The sequence below is a fragment of the Panthera uncia genome, chromosome F1, assembly GCF_023721935.1.
Source record: "Panthera uncia isolate 11264 chromosome F1, Puncia_PCG_1.0, whole genome shotgun sequence".
Lineage (NCBI taxonomy): Eukaryota > Metazoa > Chordata > Mammalia > Carnivora > Felidae > Panthera > Panthera uncia.
Window position 1 is genome coordinate 32368396 of NC_064813.1, and position 18351 is coordinate 32386746.

At 40.5% G+C, this 18351-nt stretch overlaps 1 protein-coding gene across 2 annotated transcripts in view; it reads right to left on the bottom strand.

The window, feature by feature from the left end:
- The window catches only part of HSD11B1 (hydroxysteroid 11-beta dehydrogenase 1), a 56747-nt gene that overhangs the window by 18621 nt on the left and 19775 nt on the right, over positions 1-18351 (bottom strand). For both annotated transcript variants that reach the window (XM_049634227.1, XM_049634226.1), the window contains exons 2-5: positions 10150-10263; positions 9280-9410; positions 8418-8529; positions 8101-8286 (exon numbers count right to left, since the gene is read on the bottom strand). In XM_049634227.1, the coding sequence (XP_049490184.1) occupies positions 8101-8286; positions 8418-8529; positions 9280-9410; positions 10150-10237 (517 nt within the window). In that variant the 5' untranslated portion in view covers positions 10238-10263. The remainder of the gene's footprint in view (positions 1-8100; positions 8287-8417; positions 8530-9279; positions 9411-10149; positions 10264-18351) is intronic.

The following is an 18351-nucleotide window of genomic DNA, read 5'->3' on the forward strand; positions in this document are numbered from 1 at the left end:
ATGGTGGAAACGAGTTAAAATTAATAAAAGAACAATACTCTTTCTTACTAGGTGTATATGAGAGTGCCCATCTCCAACCTACTCTGTGGAGTTAACAAAGTTCTCAACAACTGACAATTTTGTAGGCAAACAAACAAACAATACAGTAGTCCACTCCTACCATGGCATTTAGTGGTTTGAATTTGGTAATGTAGTATTTTTAGTCACTTGAATTTGCTTGTTGCCTTGTGAGATTGGGCACAATCTCTGTCCCCACCTCCCCCCCAAGTCAGCCATCATGAGAGGAGAAACATTTTGCTTCTGGTTACCATATAGAATTCCATCTCTTACTTTTGTTTTAAAAATTATTCTAACTTTTTTGGGGTGGCTGGGTGGCTCAGTTGGTTAAGCGGCCGACTTCGGCTCAGGTCATGATCTCACGGTCCGTGAGTTCGAGCCCCGCGTCGGGCTCTGTGCTGACAGCTCAGAGCCTGGAGCCTGTTTCAGATTCTGTGTCTCCCTCTCTCTGACCCTCCCCCGTTCATGCTTGGTCTCTCTCTGTCTCAAAAATAAATAAACGTTAAAAAAAAAATAAATAAATAAATAAAAAATAAAAATTATTCTAACTTTTCTAATTATTCAAATTATTCTCAGCTCATTGTACAAGAAACAGCTCTGAAGTCTATAAAATGAAAGGCAAAAGACTCCTTCTTTAAATAGAGTTGTGGTCATACTATATGTACTGTTCTCTAAGTTACTTTTCTTTTAAAACATTATGATTTTATAGTCAGCATGTGTAAAAATTTATAAAGCATTTCACTATAATTTAGAAACCTATCACTAGTGGTGGACATTCAGATTGCCTTCAGTTTTTCATGACTGTAAACAATGTAACGATCATTTACACTGGAATGAGGGCTCCACGGTAATGCACCTTGTCTCGCCTTCCTCACTCCCTGACAAAGCCCTGGCATCCGCACAGTGTGTGGCTCAGAGTGGACCCTTGATTTATATCATTTGAAGATGAATGAATGTAATTTGGGAACATTTTTGCAACTTTATGTGTAGAATAAACTTCTCAGATGTAAAGTTATGCCCTCTCTCCCCACCCATTCCTAATCTTGAAGTACCTTAGGTGGTCTTCTACTTACTGAAATCGATACTTATTTCAACAGGAATTCTCCTTGGGTCAAGCCCAACTCTCTCAAGCTATATATTCACACCATGCCAAATTCACTTTTCACTTTATTAATTTTATATTTAGCTGTGTTTCAAACATATGACTTTGCCAATGTTTGCAACAAGAAGCTGCAGATAAAATCAATTAGGTGTCTTTATTATTAGAAAAGTTTTGCTAACATCTCAATGGGCAGGAGCATGGGGGAAAAATTCACAGAATAGAGAATATAAATATCCTATAAACACATGAAAATGAAATGAATTCAATCGTTACCTGACTTTTGTTAAATATCTACTACATGCCAGATGCTATTGTAGGAAATAAGGATTTTATGGTAACCAAAAATAAAATACTACTGCTCTCAAAGAGACAGGGACCTCACACGTCCCATTTCACAAATAAAGATTTTAAAATTTTAACTACTAAACTCCTTTTTCTTTTACCTACAAAAATTGTCAATTGCTGAAAACTTTGTGAACTCTGCAGACTAGGTGTGAGAGGAACACTCAGGTCTATACTCAGAGTGGGAATGGGGCATGATGCTTATAGTCATATAAATTCCTTTTTTATTTTTGTGTATTTAAAAAGTCTAGTCTCTTATTTTTCATTGTATCTGAGGCAGTTTGGAAATATAGCAATAGCCTTAAAAATGTTTCCATCATTTCACCATCATCATTTCATCATTTCACCCATCAGTAAATCTAGTGCTAAGAATTTATCTAGGAAATAATCATCAACTTAGTGACAGGCTAACATATAAGACATCTATTGCAGGGTTTTTAAAGGGTTTTTTTTTTAAATATTTATTTTGAGAGAAAAAGAGAGAGGATGTGCACATGTGGGGGAGGGACAGAGAAAGAGGAAGAGAGAGAGAGAATCCCAAGCAGTCTCCATGCTGTCAGTGCAGAGCCCAACGTGGGGCTCCATCTCACAACCATGAGATCATGACCGTGAGACATGAGACCATGATCTAAGCCAAAACCAAGAGTCAGAGGCTTAACTGACTGAGTCACTAAGAGGCCCTGCAGGATTTTTAAAATAGCAAAACATTGGAAGTAACCTAAATATCTGGCAGTAGGAAAATAATTGTCCTATATCTATATCTATCTATATCTGGAAAGAAATTCTCCAAAATATTGGCATGATTATGAATGACTTATTTTCAGTTTTATACTTTTCTTCATTTTTCAGATTTTCATAATGTGTGTGTATAATTTTTAAAATCATAGAAACTTTAAGAAACTTTAAGAAAGTTGTTGGGCCATTGCTCTTTTCATTACTTTGTGCCTTCAATTTACAGTCTTTTATTTACGAAAAACAGTGTTTTATGAGAAATTGATTACAGATACTATTTGCTTCCTGCAGTATCTCTTTCTTTTGCCTATAATCTTATCTATATACTGACCTTATTCTTTTGTTGTTGTTGTTAAGAAAATTCAAGAGCCAAATTTGAAACTTAAGCACAGCATCTATGTGGAGTCTAATTTTGGCACTTTTAAATATTCTTTTCTTTTTTTGTTTTTCGAGTTTATTGAAGTATAGTTGACACACAATGTTACATTAGTTTCAGGTGTTCAACATAGTGGTTTGATAAGTTTTATCTTCTTTTCTTAAGACCTAGTTTTCTACTTGTGTATTTCCGAATAGAGTATATTTGTTCTAAGCCTTTTAAAAGTCCTTGGTGAATAAATGTAGGCATGAAGGATGGTAGAACCCTCCTATTTTCACCAGGAAGGGCACCTGAACAAAATCAATTGTCTAGTAGCATTAAGGAGCTATGACTCCGTAAGCCCACCCACCCCCACCCCAGCCTTTCAAGGGGGAAATTTGGAGCAGTGGCTGTCCTGGATAGCATCATATTGTTCTTAACCTATACTAAGTTGTTACTATCTTCAGCAGGGAGTCATCTCTCCCCCTTCAAATCTCTATGTGCCCCTCTTGCAGGGCTGAGTCCCAGAACCTGAAGATGAGTCCAGCAGGTTCTGTCTCAGTCCTTCATGTTTGCCTAAACACAATCTCTTGAATTTAGGCAACAATGACTCCTGAAATTTCTATGTCCAAGTTGTTGATTCTTACTTGAATCTCCTTTTTGGCCTTCTTCCAGACCTTGTAGATGACATCTATACATGTACATACCTCCTCTCCCACTGTCTCTCCCCATTCCCCTCAAAACAGTGTAAATCTGCAGCAGCACCCACCTCCTGCCCATGTAAACACCTCTATTCACATACACAAACACTTCTACTCACCTTGGAAAGTATGGTTCCTGAAAATGATTTCTGAGGTAATTGGATTTAAGGGTAAAGATTCGTCTTAGAAAAATATAAAGCAATTGGGTGAATGATAAATCATCCCTTCTTATTCTAACTCCTAGGCCCCTTTGCATCCTAGACATTGACCTTGACCCTCCTCTCCCCACTGCACTCCAAGGCATATCCATACACTGAGGCATTGTTTAGGGCTTTTCAGGAAAAAGTAGGTATACAGAGCTGAAGGGAGGGATGAGATTAGCATCTGTATATTCTTGTCTTGATGCAAAACACCATTATGGGTATTCCAAATCCTGTTAGTTGATATGTGTAGTTGAGAAACCTGGTTTCCCCCCCACCCCCACTCCCCCTCTTCGTAATGTTGAATTCTTGAAACAGGTTTGGACCACACAGGCAGCCCTTAACCGACAAACAGGTTAAGGTCCAACAAGTGACTTCATACATTGGTTTGAGTTTTCCCACAAAAGCATTGTCTTATGAGGTATTTGCCGCTGGCTACTCATCTCATAATATGCCTGAAATACTACACATCTATGTAAAAAAAATATATGAAGCAATTCTGGAAATGAATAAACCAGAAAAGGAATACATTTGAATAAAACTTAAAAAACATATACAGAAAGTTGATCATTTTAAAAGAGGACTTACTTGGAGAATCATGAATAGGTAACTGGAGACCCTTATGGAGCTCTCAATGAGAGGTCTGAGCATTCACAGTTTATTGGCAGGGTTCTCTTATTCCTTTAGTTTTTCATTTTGAATATTTAAAGAAACTCAGTCTTTTGTTATGTCTAGTTGCACTTCAAAATATGTCTTAACGTTTTTCTTGATATAGAAGAATTAATATCCCTACATTTATCCTGGTCCAGTGTGGTTAGTATTTTTAGTATAACTGTTGTTAGTAGTATTTGTATCACCAAGAGAGCCAAAAAAAGAGAGGTGGGGGGGAGGAAGTAGAATTTTAAAGGTAATTTTCCAAAATGTAGTAGATTAGAGGAAGAGGAAATGTTTAAAGGCTCTGGTGATAGCTGGAAAGAACTTCATGTGAAGTGAGATTCTTAAGAGGAGAAAGAGGCAGGGAATCACAGAGTTTGTCTATTACAAAGGAGGGGCGGAGAAGCAGCATTAGAAGTTGGATTCTGGGGGCGCCTGGGTGGCGCAGTCGGTTAAGCGTCCGACTTCAGCCAGGTCACGATCTCGCGGTCCGTGAGTTCGAGCCCCGCGTCAGGCTCTGGGCTGATGGCTCGGAGCCTGGAGCCTGTTTCCGATTCTGTGTCTCCCTCTCTCTCTGCCCCTCCCCTGTTCATGCTCTGTCTCTCTCTGTCCCAAAAATAAATAAAAAACGTTGAAAACAAAAATTTTTTTAAGAAGTTCGATTCTGGCTGTCACGTGTGTAACTGATGTGATGGGCCATCGTTACAGGGTTCACAGAGCCAAGGGGCATGAAAATGGAATGACCTTTACTTTTTGAAAACTGAACCTGCCTCCAGAAGACCCATTTTGATTAATGGCAGATAAACTTTTTCCAGATGTTTTCAAATGTTCTTTGCCCAAACCAGTGATTTCTTTTCCAGTTGCATTGGAGAATTAATATCTTTGTTTCACAAATACCATCTCGACATTCTTGCCCCATTGCCTCCTGTACTGCTGCCTGATGGAAGGGGTTTTGTGTTCATGATGGATCTTGAATCTGGAGAGATGGAATCTGGAGTGTGTATATGGTATGCAGTAGTCACATGGGGTGGCCTAGAGGGAATACCGCCTTCTAGTCTTGTATGCATCTTGGCACGGATGATGTGGGAGACACTTAGTTGTTTATCAACATCGGTGTCTTTTATAGACACTGGTTTTCAGTTGGACACACATCCACTTTGAGTAAAGACCACAATTGCAGCCAGCTGTGGCAGAAGAGAAGTATACAACTTTCTTTAAAAAAAATTTTTTTAATGTTTATTTATTTTTGAGAGAGAGAGAGACACAGAATGCAAGTGGGGGAGAGGCAGAGAGAGAGGGAGACAGAATCTGAAGCAAGCTCCAGGCTCTGAGCTGTCAGCACAGAGCCTGATGTGGGGTTCGAACTCATGAACGACAAGATCATGACCTGAGCCGAAGACGGATGCTCACCTGACTGAGCCACCCAGGAGCCCTGAAGTATACAACTTTCAGGTTTTATTCTTCTTTCTCCATTTTCTCTAGCTAGAATTCTGATGTGATAGTGAACCATCCTGGACATACAGGTGAGGATAACATCCCAGGGATGATGGTTCTGAGATAGAGAGTTTCCTGGACAACTTCGTGGGGGCAGAACTACCATATCAGACTTGGACTGCTTATTCCAGGCTGTTTTATGAGAGAAAAATAACTTTTGATTTGTGTAAGCTAGCATTGATTTGGGTGTTTGTTATAGTAGCTTAACTTATAGCCAAACTAGCATGTGGTAGAAGGAGGGGAGACTAATCAGTGTAATAACTAGATATTATATATCCATAGAAACTTGATCAGTAGGTGCCCCAAATGGTGTTGAATGATGGGTAGATGTGGACTGTAAGGAAATTCCCAGAGGCAGCAATACTGTTTTGATGCTAAAGCATATTTAAAGCTGAGGCTTTAAAGAATGTATTAAAAGTATAGGATTTCTATGTATTGCAGTACCTGGAAATGCACTGGAGATAACAACAATTGCTTATCACCATAATTCAATAAAGGACTTAATGTATTCCCTGAAAGGAATGATTAAAAATTCATCCCAATACTCTTTGGCTGACCTTTGGTCAGGATCTATTTGAGGATTAGCATCCCATGTTTATGGAATTCAGATTTTAAGGAAGGATTAATGACCATGTTTGCTGAATGTTTAAAAAACAGCATAGGAAAGAAAAATTCTTCAGTTAGGGAGAGAAAGCAAAGCGTCTGTACTTTGCAAGTTCACAGACATGCTTCAAAGCAAACAGGCTGAACTTTTTGGGCTACACAAACAGCAGACATGAAGGATAGTAGTTCAACTAGATTTCCACCTCTGAGTCCACAAACATTATGAAGCGACATTTGGTAGGTATGGAAGATGTGTGGAGGCAGAGGTTATCAGACTTTCATCATGCCCTTGGGCTCCTACAACAATTCTTATTCTTTCTGAGAACATTAAGACTCTCTGTACGTTATAGAAAGTTAAATTTCTCTAGCCAAAGATCAAGAACACTCTTAGCCTAGAGTGGATATATTATTTAATCAACTAAAATCATTAAAGCCACCTACACCATGACTGATGTGAGGGTTTTGGCCAATGCCCTAGGATGGATTGGGGATGTGCCCAGCACCCTCCCACTCAGTATGCATCCGGAAGCTCTCCCTTCCTTTCAGCCTGGAGAGAGGCTGTGTCTGGGGAGGGGTGGGGAGTCTGTGTTGTCTGGGAAGCACAGGGATGCATATCAATCACTCTGTTTGGCGGGTAGCACAGACACACTGCCCTTTTATCCCATCACTATGCAGGCCTTTCCTGTCCAGGAAATAGAATTCTTTACAACATAGATGGTGTTCTTAGTTACAGTAATACCTAATAATAGTTTGGGAAATATTTAAGAATTTACAAAGTCTTCAGGTTATTTGTTTTTTTGTTATTTGTTTTTACAGGAACCACTTTTAAATGGCTCGTTTTAATCCTGGTGTTTGCACCTTCCAGTCACATCCTTCTGACTAATCAACAAATACATGTGGGACTTCTCTCCTGGATGCATGAGAAAAATGGGCCTAGGAATCCCTCAAGCTGGAAACCCTCTAGCTTTTTATTGGTGATAACTTCTGATACTGCCACCATCCAAAGCATCAAGGACCTTTCTTGGTCACAGTGTTCTCTTCATGAATATTTCTCTGTACACACTCTCTCCCTACCCTGTTCGTTGTTTAAATAGAACGTTTAAGGTAGTAAGTTCCGATTTTGGAGAACATCCCCAATATAGGCAGATCTGTTAATGATATGATGTGCTTGTTTCTGTTCTTTATTTCCTTTAGCCTTAGCTTAATCCACTTATCAGACAACTGTATGTTAAAATATTTCACGTCTCAGTTCTACCTTTGTATCATCAACGAACTTTACCAACCTACAGTTCTTGGTCATGGTAGAAGCAAGATCATGTTTATCCATCATGACCAGGTCTCTCCCTTAGTATCAGAATGGGCTATTCCTCTGCAGTCTCCCAAAGCCCCTTTAGACTTCCATTTCTAGGTCACAAACCACCAAGCTTCTCGTGGGCACTCTGCATTACTGCTCTTTCTCTGTTACTTCCAAGGATCTTGTAGCCCATCTACCTTTAACAGCCCCTCATTTCTTATGACCCAACTTGTTCTTTAACCATGTCTCTTTTCCTCAGGATGTGTGCTTCTCATTGAGTTTACACACCCAAGCCTCATATTCATATGTCTGCCTATTCATGTATAGGGGCAAGCTGTTAATCAGCTTTTGCTTAATATCACTGTGCTATTTATTTATTTATTTATTTATTTATTTATTTATTTATTTATAATTTTCCCCACTGTGAACATTGAAAATTCTAGTTTATATTGTGTTACTTTTCTGCATGGAAACTGACAAAAATTCACGTTCGCTGCAGAGCCCCCAACACCATCCCTGCTACTTCTCCTACTCTTACCTTCCATCGTGGTCCCTGCCCCACTCACCAGCCTTCGAGGACACGACAACAATGCTTCCGTTGCTCTGCTTCAGCATAGGCAAGGCAGTAGCACTCAGGACCACATAACTGAGGAAGTTGACTTCCATGCTTCTGCGCACGAGGTGGATATCACCACTAAACAGATTCATAGAAGTGTTGGTGATGTGGTTGAGAATAAGCATGTCTAGTCCCCCTGCAAGAGATGGCTGTGTTGAGAGAAACTGTCTGGGGTGATACCTTTCCTCTCAACCTCCCCCCTTCCCTAAAGCTCCCTGGTCACCCCTAGAGCAAAGTCAAGAAGAGGAGGGAGGAGAGCAGCCTCACCCATGAGCTTTCCAGCTTTGGCAACAAATTGCTCTGCAAAGGTCATATTCTCCATGGTGCCAGCAATGTAGTGTGCTGAGGCTGCTCCAAGCTCCAGGCAATGGGATACTATCTGCGGGGACACAGCAACAATGGCGTCAGTCTTGGCCGTAGACTTTGGGAGCAATCTCTGAAGTAATGGGGGTTTAAGTGAGAAATTGCTCACAAACCTGTTTTGATAAGAAATGGTAGGGATATGTGTGTGTAAGCATGAGTTCAATGAATGTGTGTGTGTTGCTAAATGCAACCTGACATGATCTTTGTCTTAGGCTGTAAGTAAGTAAATCATCCCTGTGCTGGGGTTTAAGTTCATGGCTTGTGCTTATGAGTTTCTGTGAATAGGTGTATCTGAATGCATTATTGGTATGGATGCTTGTTTCCATGTGGGTAGCCCTAGGTTTGTGACTCTTTGTAGCCTTAGGTTTGTGAGTCTGAGTATATGAGAAAACATGTGTTTGAGTCTGCATGGGGATGAGAATGTGAATTTGTGAGTAGGTACTAGAATTTGGTATCTGAGCACATATCTATATATCTGTGATTCCATGTGTAAATATGGGTGAATAGGCATGTCTATGAGCATGTATAGCCCAAGAACTTTGTGTCTGTATGTGTGTGCATGGGAATGAATACTTAAATGCATTATCTTTATATTCCTGTGGGTGTTTGAATCTGTGTGTGTGTGTTTGTGTGTGTGTGTGTGTGTGTGTGTGTTTGCATCTATGTATGGATGTGTCAGCTTCTGTGTGTTGGCATGTGTATGTGAGTATATACAATACATCTGGACATGAGAGAGTGCATGTGTCTGTGGGCACAGAACCCTCACCTTCTTTAGATTTTCTTTAGACCTTGCTGTCACCACCACATGGGCTCCCATCTTTGCCAGATGATAGGCCATCTGTTCTCCAATCCCCTTGCTGGCCCCTGTGACAATCACTTTCTTTCCTTGGAGCATCTCTGTGAAACCAAAAGGAAGTGAGGACCATTCCCAACTTGGCAGCAATATTCCTTCCTCTCTGGATGTGGGCAGCCTTATCTCAATGTCTAAAGGTTATGAGCCCAGATCAACTTTTCTCAAACTGCATAAATCAATGAAGGAACAGTTCAAGTTTCATAAACATGCTCTGAAATGGAGGTTTAACTTGATTGCTCAAAACAAGCCTTCTTGCTGTCCTTTCTAAAAATGTTCATAGACAGAGGTTTCAGCTAAAACACTGGAGTTCCAGACATTTCTGGACTCATCCAATTTTGCTCAATTGAAATAAAACCCAAAAAGTCATCAAAACACATGTGCTCATAGAGATTCCAGGGATTTTCTCTCACTTCTATTTAGTCATCAACTCCAGAGTCCTTTCTTGCCTCCCCCTTATCAGTCTCTCCTTGGAGTCCAATTATCTGGCTGTGTTGTAAATTTTGGAATTACCCTCATTTTTGTAAGGAATCTGAAATTACTTTCCATTAAGGGTGCCAAATAAAGCATGGACTATTTGGCAATCTGTTGGCTACATGATTACCCCTCCCCATACTCTATTACCCATAGCCCATGTCTAGAAGACACAGAAATACAGTCCCACCCCAGGGTTCCTCTTGTTCAGCAACTTTGGGGATCAGGAACTCATCTGGATCCTCAGAAACACTCCAGCCACCCCTATGTTTTTTTATCTATTCCTCCAGAATTAGATACATTGGTACTTACCTGGTCTGAATTCCTCATTCGCAGAATAGTAGTAGTAGGCCAAGAAGATCCCCAGAATGGGGGGGAGATATTTTTTCATAAAAGCCATCAGACACAGACCTGGCCCGAGGAGCCCTGTAGGACACACAGAGAGAACCTACAGAGCTTTCTACAACCTCCCAGTCAGGCAGCAGCCTCTGAATTGTGACATCAGGGACGGGGGGAGGCTGGAGTAGTCTCAGGCAGTGCTAGCCAATTTCCCTGTCAGAGCAGCGATTGGCTTTGGGTGGGATCCCATTCGTCCCTGGCAGCCTGTGTGGTGGATTTCATAATGGACAATGTTTACTCCATTTCATTGAGCAAGAAGAGACTTCCAGATGGCCAAGCTCATGACTGTACAGGACTGGATTCCTGAACATCCCTACCCAGAGCCCATCTTCCTCTTAACACCATTTATGCCAAGAATCAACGGCCTTTCAAAAGTGGTACGTCAAAGGCATAGAGAAAGTGTGTGCGGGGCTTCTGGGGAAATGTGAGTAATAGCAAAACAAGCCAAATTCAAGCCAAATCTCACTCTTGGCCCCACCTCCCAGTCGGAAGCAATTAAAAATAACAGCACAAAACAGAAAAATAAGCTTAAGAAAAAAATGTGCACATTTGGGGGGGGGGGGGAAGCAAACAAGCCCTATAAGCCCCACACTCAAGTTCAATGAACAAGTATTACAACATCAAAGGGGAATGCAAGCCAGCCAGAACCCAGATGGCGGGAAACCCAAGACCAGTTCAAGACTCTCTCTCAGGCAAGTGCAACGGAACGTACACTTATTACTTTAACAGCAAATAAAGAAGAAATAATGAGTGCCAAAAAAAAAAAAAAGGCACTAAGCTATTAAACTGGGTCTTGTAAATGCTATAGAGGCACAAGAACTGTAAAGATGCAAAGGAGAGGAGACCTGGTCCAGAAACAGAAGGAGTTAGCATTGTTGAAGCAAAATTTGCCCCCCCCAAGGTCCACATCCGGCTAAAGACGGATCTAGTAACAATCAAAGGACCAGGGGAAAACCCCCTAGTAATTTAGAATGTGTCACAGAAATATAGAAATAACCACTTTGGTATGTCTGCAGCAAGAACTCAGTAAGGAACAATCCTCCAAGAAAGAATTTGAGAGATATTATTGTTGAGTTTTTCAACTTAAAAAAACAAACTAACCAACCATAAAAATTCTCTCATCACAGAGCAAACCCAAAATTCTGCAAATTACCAACAGAGCCAAGAAAAACCGCTTAAATGTTAGGATAAGAATGGGTATCTGTGTTTTGGGAGGATGAATATGGTTTGAGGGCAGGAGTTGGGGGCTCACACAAGATTAAGAGAAATTGACTTATGGCCACAAGTACAGTATGTGGAAACACTCGGTGAGTTTTCACTTCAGAGAAAGGGAAAACAATTTAAGACCCAGAGGAGATGAAATAATTTATCAACAAAGGCTCACAGCTGTGAAGTTCACATCCAAGAAACAGTGGCGATTTGACAACAGTTGAGGGCCAGCTAGAGCTCAAGGTTATGGAGGACAAAATAGAAAAAAAATATATGAAGAAAATTCAAGTGGGAAATTACATTACATACTGACGGAATTCCAAGATATATATGCATCATTTTATCAGGGGCTTTATGCTGCCAAGACATGTTACATACTAGGCTCCATTTTCATCTCTAGAGGGAAGGAAATTGAAACATTTCATTTTTCTTAGTACCATCCTATTAATAGTAAAATTAGAGAATACAAGGAAAAATTGCTTTAAAATATGATGCTGAAGTGACAGAAAGATGGACAGATGAGGGAAGTTTATAGTCTGATTAAAAAAAAGACTTAAGGTACACTACAAAAAGCATACACTTAAAGAAAGCAAAAGTAATAACAAGTGAGATGGGGTTGATGGAACATAAAACAAATGCATCAACTGTTGCTGATTGTTGGCTAAATGAAAAAATGAAGTCCACATTGTGCTGCTTCAGAAGACACATTTAAACACAAACAGGCACACACAAAAACACACACAGACATTTTAATAATTAGCTATTGTGCTAGAAAATAAGGATACAAAGAAAGCTTTCAGTAATTTTTGTGAAATAGATGAAATAATTTTTAACCAATAAAATGCATTAATAAGAAATGAGGACACCATATAATGGTAGATGATACATTAAGTCTGAGCAGTTCTTAAATTTTTTGGCCTCAGCATCCCTGCACAATCTTAAAAATTATTGAGGATCTCAATTTGTGCATAGAGGCATACTTAAGAGATACTGTGGATTCAGTTCCAGACCACCACAATAAAGCAAATGGTACAACAAAGTGAGTCAAATGAAGCACACACAAAAGCTATGTTTATACTATACTGTAGCCTATTTAGTATGCAATAGCCTTATGTCCAAAACATGTCTATGCCTTCATTAAAAAATACTTTACTGCTAAAAAAAAATGCGAACCATCATCTGAGTTTTTAGCTCCTTTTAATCTTTGTGCGGGTTGAGGGTTGTGCCTCAATATTGATGGCTGCTTACTGATCAGGGTGGTGGTTGGTGATGGTTGGGGTGGCTGTGGCAATTTCTTAAAATAGGACAACAATAAAGTTTGTCACATTGGTTGACTCCTTTTTCTCATGAATGATTTCTCTGTAGCATATCACACCACTTGATGGCATTTTACCCCCAGTAGAACTTCTTTCAAAATCGGAGTCAGTTCTCTCAAACCCTGCCACTACTTTACTATGTTTATGCAATATTCTAAATTTTTTGCTGTCATTTCAACAATCTTCATAGCATCTTCAGCAAAAGTATATTTTTGAAGAAACCACTTTGTTTGCTCATCTATAACAAGCAACTCCTCATTCATTAAGTATTCTCATGAGATTGTAGCAATTCACTCACATCTTCAGGCTCCACCGCTAATTGTAGTTCTCTTGCTGTTTCCACCACATCCGCAGTGACTTCCTCCACTGAAGTCTTTGAACCCCTCAATGTGATCCAATCAACTTCCAAACTCTTGTTAATGTTAATATTTGAACCTTTCCCCATAAATCATGAATGTTCCTAGTGGCATCTAGAATGTTTTGATTCTAGGTTTTCATTTTACTTTGCCCAGATTCATCAGAGGAATCATTGTCTATGGCAGCTATAGCCTTATGAAATATATTTCTTTAAGGCTTTTTTTTTAAGTGTATTTATTTGTTTTGAGAGAGAGTGAGCGAGCATGCATGTATGAGCGTAGGGGAGGGGCAGAGAGAGGGAGACAGAGAATTCTTAGCAGGCTCCGCACTGTCAGCACAGAGCCTTACGCTATGCTCAAACTCACAACCTTTGAGATCATAACCTGAACTGAAATCAAGAGTCGGATGTTTGACTGAGACACCCAGATGTCCCTGATATGTATTTCTTAAGTAATAGAGAGTCAAAATTACTCCTTGATCCATGGGCTGCAGAATGGATGTGTTAGCAGGAATGAAAACAACATTAATCTCATTGTACATCTCCACAGAAGTCCTTGGGTGACCAGATGCATTGTCAATGAGCAGTAATATTTTGAAAAGAATTTTTTTTTCTCTCTGAACAGTAAGTTTCAACAGCGGGCTTAAGATATTCTGTAAATGGATGTGCTGTCATTCAGTCTTTTTTGTTCCATTAGTAGAGCACAGGCAGAGTCGATTTAGCATAATTTTTAAGGACCCTAGGATTTTTGGAATGGTAAATGAGCATTGGCTTCAACTTAAAGTCACTAGCTGCATTAGCCCTTAGCAAGAGAGTCAGCTTGTCCCTTGAAACTTTGAATCCCAGCATTGACTTTTCCTCTGTAGCGGTGAAAGTCCTAGATGGCATCTTCTTCCAATAGGAGGCTGTTTTGTCCACATAGAAAATCTGTTGTTTAATGTAGCCACCCTCATTAATTACCTTAGCTAGATCTTCTGGATCACTTGTTGCAGCTTCTACATCAGCACTGGCTGCTTCGCCTTGCAGTTAGTTTATGTTATGGAGACGGCCTCTTTCCTTAAACTTTATGAACCAACCTCTACTCCTTCTGCAGCTTCCTCACCTCTCAGCCTTCATAGAATTGAAGAGAGTTAGGGCCTTGTTCCTGAACAGGCTTTGGCTTAAAGGAAGGTTATGGCTGTTTGATCTTCTATCCAGACCACTTAAACTTTTTTCATATCAGTAATAAGGCTGTTTTGGTTTCTTATCATTTGTGTGTTCACTGGAGCAGCATTTTAAATTTTCTTCAAGAACCTTTCCCTTGTATTTACAACTGGGCTTGTATTTATAACTGGCACAAGAGCACTAACTTTCAACCTATCTTGGCTTTTGACATGCCTTCTTCACTAAGGTGAATAATCTGTAGCTTTTGATTTAGTGTGAGAGATGCGCGCCTCTTCCTTTCCCTTGAACACTTAGAGGCCATTGTAGGGTGACTAGTTGGCCTCATTTCAGTATTGTTGTGTCTGAGGGAATAGGGAGGCCTGACAGGAGGGAGGGAAATGAAGGAACAGCCAGTTGGTGAGCAGTCAGAACACTATTTGTTGATTAAGTTTGCTGTCTAACGGCACAATTTATGGAGCCCCCAAAACAATTACAATACTAACATCAAAGATCACTGACCACAGATCACCATAACAAATATAACAATAATGAAAAAGTTTGAAATATTGTGAGAATTACCAAAGTGTAGCACAGAGACACAAAGTGAACAATATTGTGGTAGACTGACTCGATGCCGGGTTGCCACAAAACTTCAATGAATAAAAAGCCCAATATCTGCAAAGCACAAAAAGCAAAATGCGATAAAATCAGGTATGCCTACGTGTGGGTTTTACTGCTGATATTGTTGTATTAGAAATTTAGATTGAGAGGGTGCTTGGCTGGCTCAGTCAATAAGAGCATGCAACTCTTGATCTTGAGATCGTGAGTTCAAGCCCCATGTTGAATTGAGAGACTACTTACAAAATTAAAACAAAATAAGAATGGAGGATTCTTTAAAAGAAATTGAGACTGAGAATTTTAAAGAAAAATTTTTAATGTTCTATTTTATATTTGAGGAGAGAGAGAGAGAGCATGAGCAGGGAGGGGCAGAGAGTTGGAAACAGAATGTGAAGCAGGCTCCAGTGTCTGAGCTGTCAGCACAGAGCTCGATGAGAGACTTGAACTCCTGAACAGTGAGACCATGACCTGAGCTGAATTCGGACACTTAACTGACTGAGGCACCCAGATGCCCCAAGAATTTTTTTTAAGTAAGCTCTATGCCGGGGCGCCTGGGTGGCGCAGTCGGTTAAGCGTCCGACTTCAGCCAGGTCACGATCTCGTGGTCCGTGAGTTCGAGCCCCGCGTCAGGCTCTGGGCTGATGGCTCGGAGCCTGGAGCCTGTTTCCGATTCTGTGTCTCCCTCTCTCTCTCTGCCCCTCCCCCGTTCATGCTCTGTCTCTCTCTGTCCCAAAAAAAAAAAAAACAAAAAACAAAAAACAACAACAACAACAACAAAAAAAACGTTAAGTAAGCTCTATGCCTAACATGGGGCTCGAACTCACACTCTGAGATCAAGTGTTGCATGCTCTACCCACTGAGCCAGCCAGACACCCCAAGACTGAGAATTTTTTTGAAACTCAAGAATACATAAGCATACATTGCTTTGTATTATCACACATCCTGTAGCCTCTAGAAAACTTGTGAAAGACTGACAAAGAAAGAAGGCAAATAATGTCTTAGTATGATTATGAAAATAGTGGACCTTTCAAACCTCCTTTCAAGAGGGTCTTAGGGATGCATCGGTGCCACATTTTGACCACGTTATGTAATAAACATTGATCCACGGTATGTCCATATTTTCATGCCTGGTTCTCTCATTAGCTTGTAAGCTCCTGGAGGATGTGGAGTGTGTCTTTTTATCTTTGTCTCTCTCCATCTCCCCCTAGCCTGGCTCCAAAATAGGCATTCAATGAACTTTGCTGTTTTAGTGTTTCCGAGGTGCTGCAACAATGAGAAAATTGCTATCTTTCTGCAGCCTGATTTAATCTAGAGAAATCACTGGGATTCAGCATTGTAGTTAGAACCTATCAGCCCCATTCCCTACTCCTCTTCTAGTGGTTCTCAACAAAGTTAAAAAAAAAAAGACAAAAGGAAATATGACTGTTTCACCTAGCATTCGTTTTGAGTCAAATTTTCATCAGTCAAGTAAAGTTCCTTTCCCCGCCATGGGAACAAAGCTAGCTATCCACTCCAGTCCTTCATGCTGGCCCTCCTTTGTAATGCATCGACTATGTACACTTTAGAGCAGGCTTTCAATGAAATAGGTAAACACAAGCTGGAAATTTTCAAAAACTCAGAGTGGGTCTACTCAGCTGGAGGTGCATGTCCCAGCCCAGCCAGGAATTCTGATTTGATCATTCTCACCTGAATCAATGGCTCAAGAAATAACAAGGTGAGAAGATCACGGCATTGAATGGGAAAGGGACCATGAGGGATGGGCCAGATCCAGTAGGACTAAGAAGGGGATGGCAAGACTGTGGGGAGGGGCAGCCAAAGAGGAATTTTCATGCATTTGGCATAAAATGTGGATCATGAAAGGTGCACCTGTCATTTCTGAGGCAGCAGCAGCTGTGGGGCTTTTCAGGACTGTTTAGTAGCTTTGTTAAGTGGCCTCTTCTTTTTGAAAACTAATCCTACCAGAGGTAGAGTGGGAAGATCTTAGAGTAAAAGGTGGTTGAACCCTCTCATTTTGGAGATTCTCCCTTTCCTGAGAAAATACTGTCAATACGCTGAGACAGGAAAGGACCTTAGCATAATATTAGAATGAATAAAATTCTCCCTTTCTCTACCCTTGCCACCTGCCTCATTCCAGTTTCTCAGTTCTGATTTTTTAGGAACTCCTAAGTCTATGCCATGGCTGCCAAAATCTGTTCCTAGCTATGGAAACAACCATCATTTTATATCATTCTATCTAATAACATGGGTTCCTCCGCACTCCCTCCTTTCTTTTCCTTCTCCTGCGTATCTAATGAGGTGTGGGGGAGGAGTTCTTTGTCAACCTTCTGCATGGCCCCACTCCTAATGGACAGATTTTCTCATTTTCTAACTAATGGAATCTCAAGATAGGGGCAAATGAACTAGAGATGGGATAAAGTGCCCTGTGTGTGTTTCCTGTCCTAACCTGTCATATCTGTGGCAGGGGAACTCTTGGGGCAGACTACCTGGAATCCATTTGTGTGGGAAAGCCAAGAGCCTCTTGGGAAAGAACAGGTACCTGATGAGACCCAGAGCATGGTCTGATCCCTGCCCCTCAGTGGGAGTGGGGCAGATACAATTCTAAACACGCTGCAGTTGCAGTTTTTCAGGTTTGTCTCTGGCCTAGCTCCCGTGGATTTGCATCTGAGCATGGAGGAGAGATAGGGCCCATCTACAGTAACTGAAAAAGTTACTCCCTGGAAACTTTGGTAAAACACTGGTAGCACGAGGAGCAGTGGAAGAGGCCCACACAGCTGAAATGGCTGACTCCAGCAAAGTCACCACATAGCTCACACAGTTTTGGCCCATCTAGCAGTTTTTTTCTTGGTCATTCAATCCAGCTTTGAGGAACACATCAAGATGGTATAGCAGCTTCAACTGGGTGAGTTTCTTTAGGGTGCCAGTGCCTTCAGCATTAGACAGAAGCCACTTCCCTTTGGTGGAAAGTAGGTTTGCCAAATTAGCAAATAGAAATACATGACACCAAATTAAATTTGAACTGCAGAATACATTTTTTGGAATATATATAATTAACAAATATATAAGAACCATGGATATATGTAAGCAACAAATACATTTTTGGGCTATGTATAATCTCAACTATTGTGTTAGGAGGGAAAAATTTTCCTATACCCTTTAAAGTTCTTCTAGCTGGTCTAAGAATGAAATTGACCTAAGACAGGTTAAAAGGAGAAAGTCAAAGAAAAGTTTAATAACATATATACCTCCTATATACATGGAAAAAACCCAGGAAAACTAACTCCCTGAAAAGGTGAAGCTGCACCCAAAATACCATCTCCAGCTAAAGACAAAAGATGGGGTGGGAGGGTCAGCTATGGGAAGTTCCTGGGAAAAGTACCATATTCAAGGGTAAGGTTGTTCTGTAGGTTTATATCTAAGCTTTCTCCATTGATAACAGTTTCTAGAGAATTAGACTCACCCCTCCTTCCTAGTATT